At 39.2% G+C, this 18,164-nt stretch overlaps 1 protein-coding gene across 2 annotated transcripts in view; it reads left to right on the top strand.

The window, feature by feature from the left end:
* Positions 1–18,164, top strand: part of LOC119784171 (pleckstrin homology domain interacting protein) — a 54,775-nt gene that overhangs the window by 24,961 nt on the left and 11,650 nt on the right. The window contains exons 15-28 of one of the 2 annotated variants that reach the window (XM_038286109.1): positions 1,834–1,968; positions 4,515–4,643; positions 4,742–4,967; positions 7,063–7,206; positions 8,028–8,211; positions 8,340–8,442; positions 8,552–8,689; positions 8,786–8,883; positions 10,446–10,653; positions 10,864–10,959; positions 11,111–11,218; positions 13,327–13,451; positions 14,022–14,104; positions 14,198–14,309. In XM_038286109.1, coding sequence (XP_038142037.1) covers positions 1,834–1,968; positions 4,515–4,643; positions 4,742–4,967; positions 7,063–7,206; positions 8,028–8,211; positions 8,340–8,442; positions 8,552–8,689; positions 8,786–8,883; positions 10,446–10,653; positions 10,864–10,959; positions 11,111–11,218; positions 13,327–13,451; positions 14,022–14,104; positions 14,198–14,309 — 1,889 coding nt within the window. Of the gene's footprint in view, positions 1–1,833; positions 1,969–4,514; positions 4,644–4,741; positions 4,968–7,062; positions 7,207–8,027; positions 8,212–8,339; positions 8,443–8,551; positions 8,690–8,785; positions 8,884–10,445; positions 10,654–10,848; positions 10,960–11,110; positions 11,219–13,326; positions 13,452–14,021; positions 14,105–14,197; positions 14,310–18,164 lie in introns of both variants that reach the window. The other variant, XM_038286108.1, reaches the window with a different exon arrangement.

The following is an 18,164-nucleotide window of genomic DNA, read 5'->3' as shown; positions in this document are numbered from 1 at the left end:
CTCTAAGATGCCTTTGAGTCCTTTTCTGCATTGGACATGCTAACTGTAGTCTGTCGCGTCTTTGTTAGAGCTCTGATGTTTTTAAATATCATGTGGTCTGTACCTGGGGGAAATGATGGTATATCCAATTCTGAGAAGACCAGTAACAGCCGTAGATGTGCGTCTAACACTGAATGATCTGTTTGATTGTAAATGATTCATCTAAAACTAATGAACATGAGCTTTTAACTCTTAACAAACTCATAGGCGGCAATAATTGCTTTACTGGGATCATTTCTGTTTTATTTCCATTATGGCTTTTTAATAAAACACACATTAAGACTATCCAGACAAACTGACAATGAAACTTTATTAGGGCAGCCTCTTGCCCTCCTAAACTCTATCTAAGGAGTGTATACATGGTTTTAACAGATTTATTTGTTTTGACCTTGTTTTTGAAATGGATAAGCTTCTGCTGTATGTTTTTTTTTTTTTTAACACCTGTTGATGCATTTTAAATTATTTTATAATCTGAAGAAATTTCAAATCTTACTGTATTTGACATCAAAATATAAGAGATTTATGGCAGTCAATATTGTGTAGTAGTCTTTATTACACGGCTATTACTGCTGTCAGTGTGATCTCTAGGACCTGGCTGTGTTTTTCAGCTCATAATCCCTAAGGACTACCTATCCCAGGCTTTCCATTTTGTTTTTAATCAGTAATATCATTCAGCATTGTGTCTCAGAGTTTGTGTGATGAAAGTGGCCCGTTAGATCCTGACCCCTAATGGAGGGGTGTGAATAATAATCGTTTTGTATCGATGCATTTATCCAACAGCCGAAGATCCGATGCATCGATACGTCAGCAAGAGTATCGATTCATGTTTTTTTTTTTTTCCTCCAGTCTATTTTTATCCATTTGCTCCTGGATGTAATTCTTCCTCCCGTGCTGCGGTGGCGCTAAACCTATTTTGCCCTCCTACCTCGCTTCCTGGTTATACTCTTACAGCAGTAAGCTTGACACAGACATTTTTGATTTATGCTCCATATTGAAGCGTGGTCTGTGCTACGCACTGTGGGTCTAGATATGGCCGAGGCCGAGAGGAAGAGGGGGCGAGTTTAGACCGACGACGGAGGGACATAAGGGCCAAAAAGAGCGGAGATCCAGGTGGAAAAAGGGTCCCAGCGTTCTCGCGCACCTCGCTCTTCTAGCGGGTCAAACTTCACGAGTTGTTTTTCGCAATTTCGGTCATAAAAACAAAACCAGCCGGCCTCCTGTCTGCGGCACTGTTTGCGGTCAGCTACAATTTGGTAGAGAGTTGCAGCGGAGCGTCTGTGGAGGGGGCGGGGACGTCTGGAGCCGAGGTATTGAACTGCACTGATTATGTGCAGTATTTCTGCAGTATTTTTTTATGCAACTTTTCGACTTCGCGAGGTTATCTGTTATCTGCTGTTGTTTCTCAAAAAAAAAAAAAAAAAAAATGCATAACAATATTACAGCTTTCATTGATTTATTTCAAATTTAAAACTTTGTCTAGCCTGTAAGGTGTTAAAAAAAAAAAAAAAAAAAAAAAAAAAAAAAAAAAAAAAAAAAAAAAAAAAAAATCTAACAGTATCGTGGTGTATTCTTGAGTATCGAAAATAATCAAATCGTTGGGTCAATAAATCGATACTGAATCGAATCGCCATGATGAATGTGATTTACACCCCTACCTAATAGTCAGTATGAATATAAAGATGCTTTCTGTATGTTGGTGCCTCTTCAGTTGAACAGTTTTTTAGTTGCAACAAGCTAAAGCCCTGAATATCAGGTCCCCCTATAATTGTGTTTGGTGTTTGTTGTTTTTTTCAGGGTCATGAAGATGAGGTGTTTGTCCTGGAGCCTCATCCCTTTGATCCAAGAATCCTGTTCTCGGCTGGGCATGATGGAAACTGTATAGTTTGGGACCTAGCAAGAGGAGTCAAGATCCGCTCTTACTTCAACATGGTAAGTGATTCTTTTTCTCATTTTTTTTCTTGCATGAAGTTGAATAATCTTTCTGTCATTTTCTTTAATGTCATGCTTATATAAAACCTCTCGCCATTTTCCTTCTGCCTCATTTATTTTCTCATCTCTTCGCAGTTGTTTTACTCTCTTCCACCCTCACCCACTATGACTCTTTAGATTTTCTCTTTTTATCCTCACTCCCCATATCTACTCCTGATTTTCTGTGTCAGCTAATGGATTTAGTGTGGTAGCTTTAAAATCCACTATTTGAAGTGAATGGGCCACTATTTATACTCATCCAGTATTTGTATCACAGTTGTAGTTTTGCTCATTGTCTCTATGGTAACCAGTTTCAGAACATGAGTCACTGAGTGAGCTGGTCAGTTGGCCAAAATCCTGCCAACAGTCATGGTGTGAAACTGCAGAATGAGTGTGTTAGTAGAGCTGTGTAAGTTTGATGAAATAGCTGCTGGTAGGCCTGCAAGAACACCAGCAGCAGGTTCATGATTAGTCTTTGAATATTTTCAAATATTATGTTACAGCCTGAAACCGATGTAGAGTTGTGACCAAAATTTGCAGATATATAAAAAAAAAAATTATATTCTCACTATCAGGCATTATATCATGGTAAACTTCCTTGTCCTAGCTCACTTGGTTTCATAAAAAATATTTAGTATTAATTTGCATACAGATAATTTTATGTTTTCGCTAAGAGCAGATGAAGATTTTATTGGATTTATTGGCCTAAAAGGTTAATTTCCAAAGTTTTCCCCTTCTAACTGGGATGTGTAACAGGTAGCAGCATTGTTTTTTTTTTCTTTTTTAGAAAAATTTTAATTTAAGGCCTTGAAAAAATGTTAATTATCTCAATTGTTGTGTTGAAGTCCTAAATATTTTGAATAGATCTTAATTTTTTAACGCCTATATAATGCTTCGTCAAATACCTGATAAAAAGCTCCTGCAGCACTTGCTTGTTCTTCATTGAATGTAATTACAACTGGTAGACTCAGATACCTGAGATACTAGTTCATCGGGTTACACAACAGCCAACGTCTTAATAAAGCAGGTTAGTGAGGTAAAGTTTGAATTTTGGCAAATATGTTCACCGTCATGTTTTAGAGATATTTTAAGGATTTTGTAATGTAGCTTTTTAAGTACCAATACTGAGGAGCTATTCAGTTATAACACCTAGTTCTGTGTTTAAAAATTGGATAACCGGACAGACTAAACTGTAAGTATGTGAAGTTTTTGAAGCGTGCAGAAAGTGAGGACTGTTAAACTGCAGCAGAGAGTGGTGTTGTTCAGAGAATAGATGGCATCATGGGTAAAGGGTACAATGGAAATAATGATGCCTCATCTCAACACTTCAGCCAGGAAGTTTAAACTTGGTCAGAAATGTGTGTTCAAGGTGGACCATGACCTAAAACACATTACTAATTTATTTCCAAACTGACGTAGGAACAACACAGTTGATGGCTGAGACGGTTAGTCACATACTCTGATCTCAGTACCATCATAAACGTTCTGTGGTTGAAACTGAAAAAGTGAGAAGAAGAAATAATCAGAAAAAAAGTTTAGATTTTTGGTTTTTACTGTATTTCAATTGAGAGGTTACATAATAGAGGAACACAAAGTCCTATGGTAAGTGAAAAAAAAACTTTTTTTTTAAATCGCAAATAAATCTGAAAAGTGTGGTGTGCACCTGTCGCAGGGAGTTTTTGCTGAACTTACAGCTGCTAGTCTTTGCACATTTACAGAGTTAAAGTTCTGTTGTTTTTGAGTTAAATGGTTCAATCAGACCAGATTAGAACATTAATATGAAAGATGTCACAGATGTTTAATAGGACTTAAGTCTAGACTTTGACTGGACCACTTCAGCACTTAAATGTAAACCAGTTCATTGTAGCTGAAGCTGTATGTTTACAGTCTGACTGTGGCTGCAGTCTAACCTGTAAGCCTCCAACAGATTTTCTTCCAGGACTAACTGGCATTTAGATTTATTTTATCCTTCTTTTGACTCTGAGCAGTTTGCCTGTTAGCTCAACAAAAGTTTCACACAGCATAATGCTTTCAGCACCATGTTTCACTATGGGGCTGTTTAGGATGAAGTATTAAAGGCTTTTTGTACCACTTTTCTGTACCACTAATTGTTCGTTATCATTCTGTTTTTCACTCAGTAGTGCTTCAGTAGGGTTAAATAAAGCAAAAAGCACATTTTCTGTTTTGCTTTATTAGATTTTCTCTGTTAATGTTTCAGTTTGTAAAGGGTGTGATTCTGTTGGTTCTTGTCAGCTGAAATTTTGTAATGCTGAAGCAGAAATAGAAGAAATAACAGAAGCTAAACTGGTGTGAGGATATGAGTCATTTGTGTGCCATACAGAGACAAATAATGATCCATTAAATAAATTGTCTGCTTATGTTGTCTGTGTTTAACTTTTTTCCGACAGGTAAAGACTACTGTGGTATTTCCATACATATCAGATAGTTAAATTGGATTCCAGGCTGTGGTCCTAATTACTCGTCTATCTTCCCTCCTGTATGGACAGATTGAAGGGCAGGGACACGGAGCGTTGTTTGACTGCAAATGTAGTCCTGATGGTCAGCACTTTGCAGCCACCGATTCCCACGGCCATCTCCTCATCTTTGGCTTCGGCTCCAGCAGCAAATATGATAAGGTACACCAGCAGGTTGATCTTTAAAAGCTATAGATACAACCAATCAGAGCGTTGGGTAATTAGTATTTACTATGGTTGTCTCTGATGTCCCCGTTTAGATTGCTGACCAGATGTTTTTCCACACTGACTACCGGCCTCTAATCAGAGATGCCAATAACTACGTTCTTGATGAGCAGACTCAGCAGGCTCCCCACCTGATGCCCCCTCCCTTTTTGGTGGACGTGGACGGGAACCCCCACCCCCCTCGATACCAGCGGTTGGTGCCTGGCAGAGAGGGCTGCCGGGATGAGCAGCTGATACCTCAGATGGGGGTCACTTCCTCTGGTACATAGCTACAGAATTACACCTAGCTGAGGGAGCATGGTTCTGCTCTGCCTTGATCTGTCTGTACTGTAAAGGCTGGTTTATGCTCAGAAACCAGGTCGTCTGTGTGTGTCGCAGTTAACGCACATATGCCCCCCCCTTCTGGTGCACCTCTCCAAAATTGTAGGCGACCGCAGACTGTGCCAAAGACAGGATCCCGTTCTTTTTCATCCTCATGTCCCTCAGTTGTCGCACAAACTTGCCCCCACTTCCTCGGCGCCTCAGCTGTATCTAGACCCACTGTTAGGTAGGGATGGGGATCGTTAATATTTATTGATATCGATACCTTTATCGATACTCCTTATCGATCCGAGTCTTTATCGATACCACTATCGATACTTTTCTGTTATTTGGTGGAAAGACGATGCAACAAAATTTTTTTAACAGAACTGGTATTGCTTCTATTGCTTAACAAGTGAGCATAACAAAAACGTTTCTAGCCTTCAATAAACATGGCTAATGTAATAGGCCACTTCGAAATGACATAAAACTAACTAGAATATATTTTCACAATTGTTGGTTAATGTATTGTCTACTGTCACTTTTCATCATGTTTTTAGTGATTAGGAAAATATTTAACAAATAAATAATTGTATTTTAAATTAAATGTAATTTTTAATAAATGTTGGCATCAGTAGTTTAATTATATATAGAGCAATATACAACTGTATTACTCATGTTTCTCGCCAAAAACTAAATGTCCCGTTTTCTTTACGTTACACTTGAACGCATCATGATAACCTAATTGTCGTTTTACTGAGCCAATCTGAACACATCATCACGCAGCACGTCTGAAACTATTTACTTTTCAAGCCAACTAGCTTGTATGCTTCCGATTACAAGACGGATTTCACAATTACTATTTTTAACTGACCGGACAAGCTACAAAGTCTGTGCGCGCTTATCAGTGGTACTCTGAGTGAATGATGAAGACGGGCCCGACTGTGGTGCGGCGGCAGCAGCCGGAGGAGGAGGAGTCTTTTCCGTTCAGCCATTCTTGAGTCGCGAGCAAAGTTAAGTGCCAGACTTCACTTGTTTTACTTTGAATATCTGTTTGCTTACAATTTCATTCCAAAACATTGGTGGACATGCTGCAGTGATTGGATTGATTAGATTTAAATGCTGTGACGCGACTTGAGGGACACACAATTATGTTACAGGACCTCCGGGAGAAAAAAAAAAAAACGACCAGACTCGATAGTGGTATCGATAAGCCCAAACGTTATTGATTTTCGGGTTTTGAAAAAAGTGGAACCGGGTCCTTGATGGAACAGGGTTTCGATCCCCATCCCTACTGCTAGGTCGTGATTGTCCCTCTTGTGTTGTGGCGTAGAATAATGTAGCACAGACCGCACTTCAATATTGGGCATAAATTAAAAATATCTGCGTCATACCTGTGACAGCCTCACTGCGATACACTGCTGCAGGAGTATAACCAGCTCTTAACTGTCTTCCTGTAGCAAACATTGGACTTAAATGTAATGATGCGGTTTTTTAAATGCTGTAATCTGGAGGTCTTCAACAGGGGTCCGCAACCCCTAGGGGGTCCCCCCTGGGTTCCCCCCCTTGCAATTTTTTCCACTAATTGAAATGTCTTTAAATCCACATTAACATGAATTCAGCACGCTGTAGTAAACAGATAAATGGAGGCAGATGTCTTTCAGTCATCAATGCACACATTCAGCGACTCACAGGAGTTCTTTCAAGCTGGGCACGGTTTCATTCACAACACCTGTCCCATCAACCAAGAATCACAATCAGAAATACTTCAATAATATACACAGTATATACAATATATAATTAGGGGGGTCGTCGCCCCATCTCTCCATCAGTTTGGGGGTCCTTAGCCTGCAAAACGTTGAAGAACCGGGCTCTAATCAGTAGGGAATGGCTTTGAAATTGAATTTAATGTAATGTCTATTTATGCTCTGTCTAAATGTTGCCTTCATTTTTGCTGGATTCTATACTACAAAAAATATTCTGTCTTTCCACCTTGTCCCTTTGGAGTTTTCTGTTGATATTTCTCATTTTCTGTTTATTCCCGTCTTCCTGTCAGGTCTGAACCAGGTAGTAAGTGAGCAGGCAGTGGATGGCTCCAGTCCTCTGGATACCATGATTCAGAGGCTGCAGCAGGAGCAGGACCAAAGGATGGGAACAAATGACGCTGCTGCTTCTGGAGTAAACAGCAGGGCAAACAGAGGTAGAGAAAGATCATAGTTTTAATTCTATATTACTGGGGTGTGGTTATGAGGGTTCATCTGTTGTACACTTCAGCCTAAACGCTTTATATGATTTGTAATAAGAGCAAAGTGGAGAGCTTTAAATTGTGAGTCCAATTAAAAAAAAAAAAAAAACTTTATTAATGAAATGAAATGGTGGTGTAGTTGATATGATGCCAGTTTCTACAAAGAGCTATTATAGATCCAGATGGGTGTTTGCAGGAATCACTGACAATATAGTCCCTTAATTATTCTTGATTCCATAATGACATTCTCTTGAGACACCGACTCAAAATGCATATGTAATACAGATGGGAATAAAAAACAAAGATGAAGCATTCTTAGAGGGAACTTTTAACAAACAATCTGTACATGAAGTGTGGCATGTAGTGATTACATGAAGTGCAGATTGTGATGAAACGGTCTATGAAATAAGGCTGGAGGTTGATTTGATTACAGCAGGGATGTTAAATGTCTGCCTGCAGGGGATGATTGCCTTCATGGCTTTAGGAGAGAAACTGTTCCTGGGTTTATTTCTTTTTGGTGTAATGTTGCTGAATTTTTTTACCTGATGGATCTGTGGTGATGCACCTGGCCTATTTCTGGACTTGTGCAGGATAAACCAAACCTAGAAGTGGAATATTCATTCCGCAGTCCTAACCCTCTGTGCTTAGTCCTTCCTCTTATGTGCCATGCTGCTCCCATGCCACACTGTAACACTGAGAAACGGGATGCCTTGTCAGAGATGTGGTCCAATAAAGGTTCTACACATAACCTGTTCTTTGATATTTCTTCTCTCTAGGATCTGTTGGTTCGCCCACAGAAGTACACTCCCCTCCCAATGTTGGTCTCCGGCGCAGTGGTCAGATTGAAGGCGTTCGCCAGATGCACAGCAACGCCCCCCGCAGCCAGATGGCCACAGAGGGAGACCTGGTGGCATGGAGCCGCAGGGTGCTGGTTCCAGAGCTGGAGGAGGCCTTTGTCAGGTAAAACCTACTTTCAGAGACAAAACTTTTTTTTTTTATCAACATCAATGTTTTCAAAGTTTTCAGAAGAAATTTCCCTTTAAGAATTTTTTGATCTTGTATGTTTTTTTTATTTTGTATGTTTGCAGGAGACAGGTGACCTGGCGTGAGGCCAAAGGAGACGAGGAGATCAATATTTATCAGTCAGAGAGGAGGAGACGCACGATCCACTCACTTCCAAAGGAGAGCAGGGTACGAGTTTCATCTACAGGGGTTGTTTTCTCCACAAATTCTTTTCCTGTTATTCTGTCTTGTAACAAAACCCTCTGTTAAACCTTTCCCTTCTTTATTCGGTGTGAAGGTTCAGCCAACATCAGAGTGTGCAGTAGATGAGGGAAGGAAGAGTCAGGGGAACCACGGCTATCAAACCCGCGCTGCCATGGAGGAGACGAGTCGTCAGAGTGCAGAGGCTGCTGATGACGATGATAGTGCCTCAGAGGTAGATGCAGCGGGTTTTCTTTTTGATTTCTTACATCAGCATAATATGCAATTCTGTGTATTCTTATGTACTAACGTGAAATATTCTGTGTTTTAGGGAGAAGTGGAGGTTCGGCAAATTAACGGGTATTCCTCAGAGGATGAAAAGAACGAAGAGGAAAAGGAGCCTTGGCCAGATGAGCACAGCAGCTCGAGGTTAATTGATTTCCCTTTGATATAATCTGAATAAAAATTTGCATGTGTGTATCTAAGGGAGAAACTGAGATTTTCACAAACTGACACATTTTTAATGGCCACATCAAATATTTGTAACAAGTTTCCCTCTTTTCATCACTGTCTGCTGAGCTGTATGTAGTTAATTCTTTGTGAGATGGTTAAATCCTGCCCTCAGTGCTTTTAAACTTTGACCTATGTCAAGCTGCTTTTCACCATCCTTCAGGCTCTTAGTGAATGTATTTGAATGCCTACAATACTGATTGATATTTTCAAGGGAATCATTGTTTATTCAGTGATAGTTTATATTATATTTACAGAAAACAGATAAAAATTTCAGACATCTGGATGCAGAAAAAATGAAATGACACTTTTTTGCTAAATTAAACAAAAATAAAATCCAACAATCTTAAGGGCCTAATTCACAAATATATATATGGAGCAGTACTTTATTTGTGCAGAAAATCCCAACCTTAGGATTCATTAATGATTGTTTTTCTGTATCCTGCTGTATTAATTTGTTTCATGCTTGCATCTAGTATTCTTCTTCTTTTGTTTCTGACATTTCAAATATATTCACATGTATATAGATTCTCCTTCCCTCATCCACCATTAAATCAATATCTCCCTTCTGACCATAATGACTGCAAACATTTTTATGGACCAGTTTCTAGACACAAAACATCACCCAGAGTCTGTTTTATGTTTGATGAATAATTTGCAGGTAATAAGTATTTGCATTTTTCATATCCTCCCCATAGCTTTGCATATTTTGGTCATGAGCATAAGATCTGCAAATTCGTCATTACACACTGGCTTAAAAAGCTGCTGCTCCTTTTGCTGTTTATTTCACACACACTATATGTACCTGGTTTGAAGAGCAGCTTTGCAAGTGCTAACACGTTTTTAAGTCTTTTTAAAGGTTTTGAAGATCAGGCCCTAAGAGCTTATCTTTTAAATTGAGCTAATTATACAAACACATGGCTGAAAACATCTGTTAACAGTTTCAGTTTGAACTCTGATAAAGTAAAAGAATTAAAATTTTAGGGTCATTAGGATTTTTTCTCTGAAATTGAGATGTTTAAGTTAGAAACTATTGTTATACAAATATATTTATTTATATCTCTGGTTAGTGTCTTCATATCTTAATAGAGCCCTTTCTAAAACTGCAATAGCTTGAACAATTTTAACATTTTGCCAACGCACCACCTGTACAAATAAAATACATTTCTACTCGCTTTATGCTGATACTCTTAAATAAAGTCAGCTTAACTGTTTTGGTTTCAGTTTTCCTTTCACAACTTTTTATAGTGGCAGAAAAAAAGCCACTGGTAAAAGAAAATAGTTGGCTGTCTGCTTTACTTAAAAAAATAAAATGCATACTAGATAAAATCGCAGTAAAATGTTTTAAGGTTTTTGTATTTAACCTGAAAACCTGTGAAAACCTCAAAGAACATGAAAGTATGTATACACATACATTTTTGTTTAGGCTCTGTTCATGCATGAAGAGCATTTCAGTGATGAGTTTGCCCTTTCTTTTGCAGCGATTACTCCAGCGATTACTCTGACTGGACAGCAGATGCCGGCATCAACCTGGAGCCGCCCAAAAAGAGCGTGAAAGTGAAAAAGAAAAACAGCAGCTCCGAGGAGGATGGGGAGAAGAAGAAGGAGGGAAAGAAGGAGAAGAAGAAAGAGAAAGCAGACAAAGAGGGTGCATTACCAAAGAAGAAGAAACCAAAGGAGAAGAGGAAGGTTTGTTATTGAAAATTACTGATTTTGGGTTTTACAGTTAAGTTACCCTTTTAGTGTCTGTCAGTCGAATGTTTGAAATGGAAATAGTGTCCTCTGACATGCTTAAACATGACTTTGGTTAAAATGGCTTAAAGCAGATATCTTTCAGACATTAAGAACACTGTTTTTGCATTTATCCTGGTGTGTGACTTTCAGAGGAATGAATTTCAGGAGCAGGGGCTAACATTGGAGGAATGGCTTCCCTCTGCCTGGATCACAGACACCGTCCCCCGGAGATGTCCCTACATACCTCAGATGGGCGACGAGGTAAAACGGCGTCGGATTTCTGTTACGGTGGTTTGCTTCTTAATGCCACAGTTGTTTTTTTAAAAACTCCACCAAATCTAGGTACTCAGAAAGACTGACCTATACCTAATAAATGAGATGTGAGTCAATTCATACTTATGCTTTTCTGCAGGTGTACTACTTCCGCCAAGGTCACGAGGCTTATGTGGAAATGGCCAAACAAAAAAAGATTTTCAGCATCAACCCTAAGAAACAGCCCTGGCACAAGATGGAGCTACGGGTAAGAGAGCGGTTAAATGTTTGATGTTAAATGTAAAGTGTTTTTTTATCCGTAGATCAGCTAACACCAAACAGAAATCTCAGGAAAGTTATGAGCAGTAATAGGGAACTAATTATTTAGAGAAAACGTCATTTCTCCATGCTTAGTGCAAAGAGCATCAGGGTAACTGCTCTGTTCTGGGTCATTTCTTCTACTTAAAAAAGACAACAAATTTATTCGGGACCAGAAAAAACAATAAAAACTTTCTTTTTATTGAAACGTCTGCATTGAAACCCTTTAACTCCAAACACATTTAGGTGAATACCTTGTTGAGGTGTTTTTTTTTTGTCAGGAGTCTATTAACTTTTGCAGCAGGTTTGTAAGTGCTGACTTCTCCAAACTGGGTTTGGTTTCTTTTGATTTCTGTTTAAAATCTGTTAAATATAGTCTTAAAATCTAATATTTACAGCTTTGTATTTATATTTTTTTATCCTTCCTACTTTCATTTATAATTCATCATTTAAATTATGAGCAGAAGGGCCGTACTACTGTGTATTGTTATGGGAACATTTAGAGTTAGCTTCTATTTGTAACTATGTAAGATTCCACAAACTGCAAAGTATTTGATCAGTCTGATTTTCTTATTGTATCTTTCGGAGTCTGCGACTGTAACAGAAACCAGGAGCCGTCAGTTAGGAATTAGGAGGTTTGTTTTTTTTCCTGAAAGTGATCATCTAGAAGAGTTGTAACCCTCTTGTTTATCCCCTCCCACCGATACATTGGCATTAAAACATTATTTCCTTTCGTTAAGTTGGAACAGACTGAATATTGGCAAAGACTATTGGAATAGTTTCCCAAGTGAACTTTGACTTCCGGGTTGTTCCTTGCCAAACAGGAGCCCATATGCGTCTGAAAATAGAATTTCCACCTAATTTAGGGGCAGCATAGCAGAAATATGCATGTAGAATATATGCATTATGCTGCTATTGTAAACATCTTCACAGATCATAGAAAAAAAAACTTTCACATGTAACCTACACATAGGATGTGCTCATGCTGCTTTATTAAGCTTATGTGCTGTAATGTTTACTTTCTCCATTAGTGTTACTTGGTAAACCTTAAAAAAGGTGCATTCACTGATCTAGAAAGATTGAATGTTTGATTTCCTTCAGCAAGTGCATCTTTTAAAACCTTCAGCTTCTAGCTCGGTCACTCAGATCGTTCTATACTCGTGTTAAATGAGCTGACAGCAGTCTATTAGTTTTAAGATTTTTTTAGAACATACATTACAGCAGTCTCTAACACTAGTGAATGTCTCAATAGCAATAAAACATTCAGTGAATAAATACTGAACAGTGTTTACATGCATATCATAAACAGTTGTAATAATTACAAATAAAGTTTAAACAAAATAACTGCTGCTTGATGAGGGTCCTGTCTATACTGGTTTAAATAGAGCCTTATCTTCTAGGGATTTTAATGTGACACAACAGTTTATGAAAATTCATTAACGCCTCAGTCCTACAGGGTGGTGATTGGCTGTGATCTAACTGCTGTCAGCAATCAGTTATCGTTTCACTGCTAACTCTGTAGCTTTTGAAAATGTCTGATTTAAACGAAGGATGTTTCCAGGTTTGAAGTAGTCTTCTTCCTTTTCTTCTGCTTTGAAAATAAACCTGTGCTTTAAGGAAATGCTGTAAAGTGTACAGAAATTATCCAGAATTTAGGATAAATCTGTCTGACTCAACTGTTACATTTGATTTTAATTACTGGGGCTTATTGTTTCCCTTTAATAAGAATGGAGGGGTAGTAGTTCCAGTTTCTCTGTGTTGTTGTTTCAGAGTGTCTTTTCTTTCCAAAGGTTGTGAAAATGCAAAATCTTCATCTTTACTGCTTTTTTGTAAAATTAAAATTCAGTAATGGTGTTTATCTGATCAAACTCTCAGCTCTGATAGAATAACCTGTGTATGCTTTTGTCTAACCGCTAAAACCTCGTTCATCCAGCACTTCCTCTTTAGCAAGCGTAAATATTGATAGTAAGAGTTGAGGTGATAAGTGTATGAACTCTTTAAATCATGGGATTGTCAGGTGGATTAACTTTTATTTTATTATTGTTTTGCATCACTCAGGAGCAGGAATTAATGAAGATAGTTGGGATCAAATATGAGGTTGGCTTGCCCACACTCTGCTGCCTGAAACTCGCCTTTTTGGACCCGGACACAGGAAAGCTAACAGGAGGCTCCTTCTCCATGAAGTAAGATTCTGACGTTTTTAATAAAGAACACACATTACCATGCTGAAAACTGATCAGGGAATTTGGTATATCAATGATTTCTCAATTTTGAAAGTTTGCTTCAGTATGTTTTTGTATTTGGGTAGGTTCTATCTTTGTTTCCTGTCTGTTAGTTTGGGATTAACATGTTTTTTTTGTTTGGGATTGATTTCAGCAGCTTTTACCGTTTTAGAGGGTCATAAGAAAACCCCCATATTATTTTGGCATCGGCTTAACTTATCTGCAGTATATGCTGCCCATTTTTCTGTGGCTGATTCTCGAAGCCACCAACAAATGTTGCATAATTCTTAAGGCACGGCTGCTGAATGCACTAATGAATTGTCAAAGGTACAAGAAAACAAAAAATGCTTTTATTGGCTAAAAATGTGAAATTATCTGTCTATCTTCAATTATAAGTATCATTGTTTGTTGTGCTACTAAATCCAGATTTACTGTGCAGTGAATGTTGAATTTCGTTACAGTTTTTAAATGTCTGCCAAATTGAAGTGTCTTATCCATAAGTCTGGTTTTGAAAGGCTGCTTTCTCTGCAGGTACCATGACATGCCTGATGTCATTGACTTCCTGGTGTTGCGGCAACAGTTTGACAATGCTAGAAGAAGGCAGTGGGCTATAGGTCAGATGGTTTTACTCCTCACCGTGTGTAGAAGTTCTCCATGTGTGCTGATATTGATAAAGTCCTAAACACGTGTGTTTTTGGTGTTGACAGGTGACAGATTTCGGTCGGTGATAGACGACGCCTGGTGGTTCGGGACCATTGAAAGTCAGGAGCCTTACCAGCTCCAATATCCTGACAGCTTGTTCCAGTGCTACAACGTCTGGTAAAGTTTGCTTTTGTTTCAATGGGTTGTGGAAAAATGTGTTAAATATGAGCCAGTTCATCTCATTATGATCTGATTAATCTGTTATATACACTATATTGCCAAAAGTATTTGCTCACCCATCCAAATTATTGGAATCAGGTGTTCCAATCACTTCCATGGCCACAGGTGTATAAATTCAAGCACCTAGGCATGCAGACTGTTTTTACAAACATTTGTGAAAGAATGGGTCGCTCTCAGGAGCTCAGTGAATTCCAGCGTGGAACTGTGATAGGATGCCACCTGTGCAACAAATCCAGTCGTGAAATTTCCTCGCTCCTAAATATTCCACAGTCAACTGTCAGCTGTATTACAGGTGCTGGTCATAAAATTAGAATATCATGAAAAAGTAGATTGATTTCAGTAATTCCATTTAAAAAGTGAAACTTGTATATTATATTCATACATTACATACAAACTCATATATTTCAGATGTTTATTTTGTTTAATTTTGATGATTACAAATGACAACAAATGAAAATCTCAAATTCATCATATCAGAAAATTAGAATATTACTGAAGACCAATAAAAACAAAGGATTTATAGAAATGTTGGCCAACTGAAAAGTATGAACATGAAAAGTATGAGCATGTACAGCACTCAGTATTTAGTTGGGCCTCCTTTGGCCTGTATTACTGCAGCAATGCGGCGTGGCATGGAGTCGATCAGTCTGTGGCACTGCTCAGGTGTTATGATAGCCCAGGTTGCTCTAATAGTGGCTTTTAGCTCTTCTGAATTGTTGAGTCTGGTGTATTGCATCTTCTTCTTCACAATACCCCATAGATTTTCTATGGGGTTAAGGTCAGGAGAGTTTGCTGGCCAATTAAGAACAGGGATACCATGGTCCTTCAACCAGGTACTGGTAGCTTTGGCACTGTGTGCAGGTGCCAAGTCCTGTTGGAAAATGAAATCTGCATCTCCAAAAAGTTGGTCAGCTGCAGGAAGCATGAAGTGCTCTAAAACTTCCTGGTATGTGGCTGCGTTGACCCTGGACCTCAGAAAACACAATGGACCAACACCAGCAGATGACATGGCACCCCAAACCATCACTGACTGTGGAAACTTTACACTGGACTTCAAGCAACGTGGATGAAGTGCCTCTCTTCTTTTCCTCCAGACTCTGGGACCTTGATTTCCAAAGGAAATGCAAAATTTACTTTCATCAGAGAACATGACTTTGGACCACTCACCAGCAGTCCAGTCCTGTTTCTCTTTAGCCCAGGCAAGACGCTTCTGACGCTGTCTGTGGTTCAAGAGTGGCTTGACACAAGGAATGCGACAGCAGAAACCCATGTCTTTCATACGTCTGTGTGTGGTGGTTCTTGAAGCACTCACTCCAGCTGCAGTCCACTCTTTGTGAATCTCCCCCACATTTTTGAATGGGTTTTGTTTCACAATCCTCTCCAGGGTGCGGTTATCTCTCTTGCTTGTACACTTTTTTCGACCACATCTTTTCCTTCCCTTCGCCTCTCTATTAATGTGCTTGGACACTGAGCTCTGTGAACAGCCAGCCTCTTTAGCGATGACCTTTTGTGTCTTGCCCTCCTTGTGCAAGGTGTCGATGGTCGTCTTTTGGACAACTGTCAAGTCAGCAGTCTTCCCCATGATTGTGTAGCCTATAGAACTAGACTGAAAGACCATTTAAAGGCTTTTGCAGGTGGTTTGAGTTAATTAGCTGATTAGAGTGTGGCACCAGGGGCCATCAATTTTGAACCTTTTCACAATATTCTAATTTTCTGATATGATGAATTTGAGATTTTCATTTGTTGTCATTTGTAATCATCAAAATTAAACAAAATAAACATCTGAAATATATGAGTTTGTATGTAATGTATGAATATAATATACAAGTTTCACTTTTTAAATGGAATTACTGAAATCAATCTACTTTTTCATGATATTCTAATTTTATGACCAGCACCTGTATAAGAAAATGGAAGTGTTTGGGAACGACAGCAACTCAGCCACGAAGTGGTAGGCCACGTAAACTGACGGAGCGGGGTCAGCGGATGCTGAAGCGCATAGTGCGAAGAGGTCGCCAACTTTCTGCAGAGTCAATCACTACAGACCTCCAAACTTCATGTGGCCTTCAGATTAGCTCAAGAACAGTGCGCAGAGAGCTTCATGGAATGGGTTTCCATGGTCGAGCAGCTGCATCCAAGCCATACATCACCAAGTGCAATGCAAAGCGTCGGATGCGGTGGTGTAAAGCACGCCGCCACTGGACTCTAGAGCAGTGGAGACGCGTTCTCTGGAGTGACGAATCGCGCTTCTCCATCTGGCAATCTGATGGACGGGTCTGGGTTTGGCGGTTGCCAGGAGAACGGTACTTGTCTGACTGCATTGTGCCAAGTGTAAAGTTTGGTGGAGGGGGGATTATGGTGTGGGGTTGTTTTTCAGGAGCTGGGCTTGGCCCCTTAGTTCCAGTGAAAGGAACTCTGAATGCTTCAGCATACCAAGACATTTTGGACAATTCCATGCTCCCAACTTTGTGGGAACAGTTTGGAGCTGGCCCCTTCCTCTTCCAACATGACTGTGCACCAGTGCACAAAGCAAGGTCCATAAAGACATGGATGACAGAGTCTGGTGTGGATGAACTGCACAGAGTCCTGACCTCAACCCGATAGAACACCTTTGGGATGAATTAGAGCGGAGACTGAGAGCCAGGCCTTCTCGTCCAACATCAGTGTGCGACCTCACAAATGCGCTTCTGGAAGAATGGTCAAAAATTCCCATAAACACACTCCTAAACCTTGTGGACAGCCTTCCCAGAAGAGTTGAAGCTGTTCTAGCTGCAAAGGGTGGACCGACGTCATATTGAACCCTATGGATTAGGAACGGGATGTCACTTAAGCTCATATGTGAGTCAAGGCAGGTGAGCAAATACTTTTGGCAATATAGTGTATGTATCACCATACATAAAAGGTATATTTTCTAGGATTGTTACAAAAAAAACTCACGTGAAGAAATTTTTGGGGATATTTTGTGATGGTCTGAGACAAAACGGTGCATAGATGTAAGGCAAAATAATGTAAATAAAAGGATTTTTAATCACCATTTTTAATCTTAAAGGTGTGTTAAATTGTGAAGAAATAGCTAAATGAAGACTAGAAGCTGCAGAATACTCATTACTGGGGCAACGGTTCACCTTCACCCTCAGCCTACAGCCAGAGCTGAACTTAGACATTTAATGAAATGTATCCACATGCCAGAATGGTCTAGTCAAAGCCCAGTTCTAACCCAGATGTATAATTTGGTGCAAAACTTCAAAAGGGATGTTAACAGAGACAAAACTTAAAGTTGTGGAGGCGAACACCGAAAAACACTTATAGATAAGATTGCAATAAACAGTGGTTCTGACAATAGCGTCATTTTGTGGTTGCTAACAAATAGAAACAAGTTACCAGTCTGAATAGTTTGCAACGCAGATTGCAGCACCATCAAGTAAAGTAACCCTTAAAAACCATGTTGCCATATAGAGCAACTAGAGAACAAATGAAATATTTTTTTAGAAATAAAGGAAAAGCTTCAGATGAACAAAAGCAATAATAAACTCATTAACGCTAGCAACTTGAGGAGAAAAGGAAAGAGTGGGATGTGTGAAGTGATCTGTTTTTAGATTCCGATTTGAAGATTGACAGTCGGCAGATATTTGCAGTACTTTCACCATTTGCCATATATCTAAAAAAAGACTCACTGACATCAGAGTGCCGAAACCAAAAGTGTAAAAAGAGACTGAAGCCTGCTGAGTATTCACAGGTTGTAGAAGATTAGGTATAAAAATTGTCTCCTCTTCCTAAAGGTTCATACCAGCG

The sequence above is a fragment of the Cyprinodon tularosa genome, unplaced genomic scaffold (genome assembly GCF_016077235.1).
Source record: "Cyprinodon tularosa strain WSP-4 unplaced genomic scaffold, ASM1607723v1 ctg22, whole genome shotgun sequence".
Taxonomy (NCBI): Eukaryota; Metazoa; Chordata; class Actinopteri; order Cyprinodontiformes; family Cyprinodontidae; genus Cyprinodon; species Cyprinodon tularosa.
Note: the sequence above shows the minus strand (reverse complement) of the source record. Positions and strands in the feature narration are given on the sequence as shown.